This window comes from Myotis brandtii, unplaced genomic scaffold (assembly GCF_000412655.1).
Source record: "Myotis brandtii unplaced genomic scaffold, ASM41265v1 scaffold627, whole genome shotgun sequence".
NCBI classification, from domain to species: Eukaryota; Metazoa; Chordata; class Mammalia; order Chiroptera; family Vespertilionidae; genus Myotis; species Myotis brandtii.
The window spans coordinates 2,121,352-2,128,566 of record NW_005370397.1 but is presented as its reverse complement, the minus strand read 5'-3'; the positions used below and the strand labels follow the sequence as shown (position 1 = coordinate 2,128,566).

Here is a 7,215-nt window from a genome sequence, read left to right as displayed (position 1 = left end):
CCTTTGCAGTCACAGCAGAGCCTCCGTTTATAAATGGGTGACACGAGGTGACAGCCACCCTCTCTGCAGAGCCCCGGCCGCTCGGTGTCTGAAAGCCAGCCCCTGCCCCGCCTCTGCGCCGAGGTTCTGAGTGGCAGGGCCTGGGGCAGCCGAGTGGGGTGCTTAAGGGACCTGTCAGGAAGGTGGCTTTCCCTTCTCACTCCAGCAACTCAGAGGTTTGCGCCTGGACTTTGGGGGTTAGGAGCGGGGAGGATCGGCAGCCCGCTCACGGCAGCACTCGAGCCTGTTCTTAGGGCCTGAAGAGACTCTTCAGTCTGTTTTGCACACACGTTGAATCTGCGTGCCTTTAGGTGGGGCGCCCTCCTGCCTGCATTGGGCTGCAGGCCCTGCCATCCCTTCTGTCTCACACGGAGCCCAGGTCACGCATTAATGCTGCTTTCCAGGATCGATCTTGTTAAAAATGAAACCCTCAGCTTCAAACCGAGCTTTCCGGGCGGCAGGCTGATCCCTTCCTTCTCTGCCTGCAGGCCATGGAAGATGCCCACGTGGACGCCATCCTCACGCTGGGGAAGGCCTTTGCCTCTCAGGAGCCCTTTGACTTTGGCACCCAGAGCACCACCGAGGAGATCCACAACCTGATTCCCATCATGCTGAAGCACCGGCTCATCCCGCCCCCCGAGGAGACCTACTCGCTGCACAGGAAGATGGGGGGCTCCTTCCTCATCTGCTCCAAGCTGAAGGCCAAGATCCCCTGCAAGGACATGTTCGAGGAGGCCTACAGCGGCTACTGCAAGAGGCGGGACGGGCAGTAGCACTCGGCCACGGAACCAGCAGGAAGCTGGTGGGGGCGGCGCTCCATTTAAACTCCTTTGCCCGCGGGGAGGGTGGCGGGCTCTGACCGGGACGCTGCTGGAGCCCCATTGCCAGCGCTTATCAGGGTTTTTATGGCTAAGAGGGTGCGGAGTGAGGTGTGCACGAATGAGAATGAAACCCCAGCTCCTCTCTCAGAATCTAACAGTTGTTTATTGAGCCTCTGAAATCCTCTAGATAAAGATAAAAAGGCAATTTTATTTCCTCTTAGTAACAGGGGTTTTACCTAATGTGAGTGTTAACCAGAAGGCGAGAATCCCTGCCACCAGGAAGAAAATAGAGAACCCCTTTCGGCTGCTGTTGAACATGAGTTATAAGGTGTGTGTGTGTTTTCTGCCCTTTTCCTCTCCAGCTTGTGATCGGCATCCGGAGTCGGACGGGAGCAGTGCCCACAAGTACTATTTGCCCGAGAGGCCTGCTCTCTGTCTGGTTGCTGTACTGAGAGAACTGGAAGTTTCTGGAGAATTGCTGCCTCCCATGGGTAGGGTCAGGAGCAGCAGAGGGAGAGAGACAGCTCTGGTCTCGTGGCGCGGGTAAACGATGTGTAGGGGACCCTCCTTCCCCTCCGGGCCCAGGGCCCTGGTGGAGTGATACGAACGTGCAGATGTCACATGGTTAGACCTGGGGTCCTCACAGGCTCTGTTAATTTTTGTAAAATTCTTGTAATTGTCTGATTTACTTGTTTCAATAAAAGCAAAACAGCCCAACCGGCGTGGCGCAGTGGTTGAGCGGCGACCTATGAACGAGGTCATGGCTCCATTCCCGGTCAGGGCACAGGCCCGGGCTGCAGGCTCGATCCCCAGTGTGGGGCGTGCAGGAGGCAGCAGATCAATGATTCTCTCTACTCACTGATGTTCCTCTCTCTCCCTCTCTGAAATCAATAAAAATGTATTTTCAAAAAAAGGCAAACCATCCTACCATTGTGGCATGAGTTCTTTCCCTCCTAACGAGTGAGGAGCCCAAGGTCAGTGCACACCCGCCGCCTCCAGATGTTCCTGCGGCCTGCACATGTGCCCAGTGTGAGGCTTCTGAAAAGTGCCTGAGCCTGGAAGGCTTAGCCCACATTCATCATCAAAGGGGTTCGGGAGGAGAAAGGAAGGGGGGAGGGACAGCTCCGCATCACCACCCCAGCAACTCCCCTGCGCACCCCCAGGGCCCTACCCCACACACAGAAAAGCCACAGCTGCCCAAGAATCTGGAACTCGGCAATGCTGGCAACTGGGAAAGTGGCAGCCAGCAGGGTCTGCGCTCCTGAACCGCAGTGAAACCCACGTGAGAGATCGGCCGCGATGAACTCCCGAAGTGTGGCTTTCCCGGCGGGATGAGTTCCTCGGGAGCAGGAACATTCAGGGGAGGCTCTCTAAACACCGTGACCACCTTGCAAAGTTCTCTCGGGGCTGAAATAACCGGGAGAGACTTGGTCCAAAGTAGGTTCGCACACAGGTCCTAAGGTGCTAAAGGCAAACCTTTGCAAGTTGAGATGGATAAGCAACAGACGCTGGGCTCGGACGGGAAGGCGTGGTCTCCATGGCAGCTGCTGCCCTAGTACCAGCACCACCCGCCAATCCCTTGTCAGCATTTCATCCATCAATTTAAGAATCCCCGTTTTCTTTCATGTGCACATGGAACAGTCTCCAGAATAGAACACATGCTAGGCCACCAAACAAGGTTCAATAAATTCAAGACTGAAGTCTATCAAACATCTTTTGCAACCAGATGGCATGAAACTAGAAACCCACTCAGGAAGAAAACGGGAAAAGAAACAAAGATGTGGAAACTAAACAACATGCTCCTAAACAACCAATGAGGGTCAGGAGGAAATAAAAATCTGTCTCGAAACAAATGAAACACAACTTCTCAGAATGTATAGGACACAGCAAAAGCAGTTCTAAGGGAATTCCAGTTATAAAGGCCGACCTCAAGGAACAAGGAAAATCATAAGCAGCCAAATCAATACGTAAAGGACCTAAAAGAGAACAAAGCTCAAGTAAACAGAAGGAAGGAAATAGTTAAGATCAGAGCAGAAATAAAATTTAAAAATAGAAAAAAAATTACAGTTTAAAAATAAAACTAAGTAAAATTGACAAACCATTAGCTAAACTCATTTAAGAAAGCCCAAATAAAAATATGAAAGAGAAATTACAATTGACACCACAGAAGTACAAAACATCATTAAAGAATACTTATGTGCAATTACATGCAACAAATTCAGCAATCTAGAACAAATGGATACATTTCTAGAAAATTTATGGCTTCCCAAGACTGAACCAAGAAATACAAAATCTGAACAATGATTACTAGTAGTGAAGGTGAAGGTGTAATAAAAAACCTCCAGCCCTGGCTGCGTGGCTCAGCTGATTGACTGGAATGTCCTGTAGACCAAAACCGCTTATGGGAAGCAACCGATTGATGTTTCTCTCTCTCTAAAATAAATTAAAAAAAAATTCTTGGATGAGGATCAAAAAAACACCTCCCAATAAATAAAAGTCCAGGACCAGATGGCTTCACAGGTGAGTTCTATCAAACAATCAAAGAACAATTAATACTTACTCTTCTTAAACTGTTTCAAAAAACGGAAGAGGAAGAAGTGCTTCCAAACTTATTCCACAAAGTCAGCATCACCCTGACACCAAAACCAGAGACATTACAGGAAAAGAGAATTACAAGCCAATATCTGATGAACAGATACAAGAAAACGAACTCTAAAGATTTCACTAAAAAACTATTAGAAAGGATAAATTCAGGATACAAAATTAATATTCAGAAATTGGCTGCAATTAACTATCAGAAAGAGAATTTAAGAGAATCCCATTTACAATTGCATCAAAAAGCATAAAATAACCTATGAAGAAATTTAACCAAAGAGGTGAAAGATCTGTACTCTGAAAACTATAAGACACTTAAGAAAAATTGAAGAAGATACAAATAAATGGAAGGATATATACCATGTTCACAGATTGGAAGAATTAATATTGTTAAAATGTCCTTACTACCTAAAGCAATCTACAGATTTAGTGCAATCCCAATAGCGTTCTCAGCATTAATAACTAATCCTAAAATTTATATGGAACCACAGAAGACCCTGAATAGCCAAAAACAATTTTGAGAACAAAAAGTAGGAGTGCCACGCTTAGTGATATCAAACTATACTAAAGTCTGTATTATTAAAACAGTGTGGTACTGGCATAAAAACATACACAGATCAATGGACTAGGATGGAGACCCCAGAAATGAATCCTTGTGTACACAGTTGATCTATGAAAAAGGAGGCAAGGGTAGTCAAGGGGGAAAGGATAGTCTTCAATGAGTGGTGCTGGGAAAGCAGGACAGATACATGCATAAAAGGGAAAGTGGACCACTTACATCACGTACAAAAATACACGGAAAATGGACTGAAGACTTAAACATAAGGCCTGGAACCAGAGGCTGCTAGAAGAAAATAGGCAGTAAATCTGACATCACTCTTAGCAATATCTTCTTGGATACATCTCCTCAGACAAGGGAAACAAAGTAAAAAATAAGCAAATGGGGCAACTTCAAACTCAAAAGATCTGCACAGTGAAGGAAACCATTAAAACGAACAGATAACCTACAGAATGGGAGAGGGTATTGGCCAATGATACACTGATAAGGGGTCAATATTCAAAATACATAAGGAACTTGTATAACTTAACCAAACAATCCGATTAGAAAGGACAGAGGACCTGAATAGACACTTCTACAAAAAGGACATCAAATGGCCAACAGATGTATGAAAAGGTGCTCAATGTCACTAATCAGGAAAATGCAAATTAAACCACAATGAGATGTCAGTGCATACGTGTCAGCATGGCCGTCACCAAGAAATCAGCAAGTGCTGGTGAGGATGGGAAGAAACCCACCTCAACTGTTGGGACTGTAAACTGATGCAGCTACTAGGGAAACAGTATGAAGATTGTTCAAAAAATCAGAAACAGCTGCCATACCATCAGCAGGTCCACTCCTGGGTACTTATTCAAAGAAATCCAAACACTAACCCACAAAGACACCCACACCCACGCTCACCGCAGCGTTAGTAACAGCCAAGATGGGAGACGCTGGCCGCGCAGGATGCAGGCACTCGGGCTCCGGCCCGCAGAGAGCAGTGAGCTGAGAGCTTCAGGAGAAGGGAACGCGGCTCTCGGCTGAGCTATGGGGACTAAGCACGTCCTGGGCGCCTCCCCACGTCCTTCCACAGCGTAAGGAGGAGCCGGGCGAGCAGGGGCGGTAGGAAGCAGGGCCCGTGAGGCCAGTCGGTCGCCTTTGCTCCGTCCTCAGCCTTTATGATCAGGGAGGAAAGAGCACCTTCCATTCTAACAGCCCGTTTTACTGCGACGCATCCAAGTCTGGTTAATACTGAGTGACTCCAACGTGAGATACTGGCGGGGAGTCTCTCACATTGTCACTGTCCACCTTCAATGTTTCTGTGCAAAAGAATCCACACCCTGTTGGTCCCAGAGCATCTCTTTAACGTTCCCTAAGAGATTGAAAGCATCAAACCAAACAAAATGAAATGAGTGACCAAAGGCCAAAGCAATCGCGTGTCCCCTTCCAGGCACACATATGTGTCAGCATGACACTCCAAACAAGAAACTGGTCACACCTGGGCCATGCAAAACTGTACACGATTACAATGGGAAAACCCTAAAAATGTATAAAACAAGTGGTATCACTCTACACGCCACCAAATAAAAGGGCAGGTCATTGTGTCTTCATGGCATTTCAGGCTTGATTTGTTTTCCCAATTTCCCCCCAGAAATGATAAGGGCTCCTGTGTGCCTGGCTGTCCCTGGGGGACGAGAAGCCCGGCCCAGGGCGGATGCTGGGCTGGGAGCTGGAGCGAGGACTCCAGACATTAAAGTCGGACAAGGAAAGAGGTTTGACCCAGGCAAGGAGATGGCGTGAGGCTTCTCGCTCAGGGGCTGGGCGGGAGGTGGGCGTGAAGTGCCCAGCGGATCTGGTCCGTCAGGTGGGCGGTGAGCTCCCGAGGCCCCGCTGGCTGAGCCCGTGTGGGACGCTGTCAGGGCGGCCCAGGGCCCGCGGTCCGCGTGGTCAGGGTGTCCGCCTCTCCCTGCTCTGGCTCTGCTCTAAGATACCCGTGTCCACAGATGTGCGGCTGGTCTCTCACGGGCAATGGGGCCGCGGTAACAGCAGGACATAATCTAACCACGGGGCGGCTGAGAGCCGCCGGGATGGCAGGCGGCTGTGTGACCGGAAAGGAACTCAGATTCTTGCCTGCAGCGCGGGGACAGGCCTCCCGGGAAAACCGGAGCCGGACCTCGGATGGGTGTCCTGGGGCCTGCACTGCGCCCCGGGAAGAACACGGTCACAGTGTCGGGGCTCGCGCGTAAGCAAAGCGAGGTCGGCTTTAGTCACATTGGATGGGAGGAACACGTATGTACCATATTCTCGCACACACCCCAAGCACACGCAGGGCGGATCCCAGGGCAGAGAGCAAAGTCGGCTGGACACATAGCACCAGAAGCCATCACCGGACGCCATCACCAAATGCCATCACCGGACGCCATCACCAAATGCCATCACCGGATGCCATCACCAAATGCCATCACCGGACACCATCACCAAATGCCATCACCGGACGCCATCACCAGACGCCATCACCAAACGCCATCACCAGACGCCATCACCAGATGCCATCACCGGACGCCATCACCAAATGCCATCACCGGATGCCAGCACCGGATGCCATTACCAAACGCCATCACCAGACGCCATCACCAGATGCCATCACCGGACGCCATCACCAAATGCCATCACCGGATGCCAGCACCGGATGCCATTACCAAACGCCATCACCAGACGCCATCACCAGATGCCATCACCGGACGCCATCACCAAATGCCATCACCGGATGCCAGCACCGGATGCCATTACCAAACGCCATCACCAGACGCCATCACCAGATGCCATCACCGGACGCCATCACCAAATGCCATCACCGGATGCCAGCACCGGATGCCATTACCAAACGCCATCACCAGACGCCATCACCAGATGCCATCACCGGACGCCATCACCAAATGCCATCACCGGATGCCAGCACCGGATGCCATTACCAAACGCCATCACCAGACGCCATCACCAAACGCCACCACCAGACGCCAGCACCGGACGCCATCACCGGACGCCATCACCAAATGCCATCACCGGACGCCAGCACCGGATGCCATTACCAAACGCCAGCACCAAACGCCATCACCAGACGCCATCACCGGACGCCAGCACCGGGTGCCATCCGGAGAGCAGGTTTATTCTTCCCGCTGAGGACGAGCTGCTGCCCTCCCCGCCAATGTGGGAGGGATGGCT

At 50.5% G+C, this 7,215-nt stretch overlaps 1 protein-coding gene across 1 annotated transcript in view; it reads left to right on the top strand.

Moving 5' to 3' along the window:
- Positions 1-1,137, top strand: part of ADCK3 (aarF domain containing kinase 3) — a 21,743-nt gene extending 20,606 nt beyond the window's left edge. Inside the window, exon 14 of the mRNA XM_014528267.1 lies at positions 528-1,137. Within this exon, the coding sequence (XP_014383753.1) occupies positions 528-812 (285 nt within the window). The 3' untranslated portion in view covers positions 813-1,137. The remainder of the gene's footprint in view (positions 1-527) is intronic.
- The last annotated feature ends 6,078 nt before the right edge of the window (positions 1,138-7,215 follow it).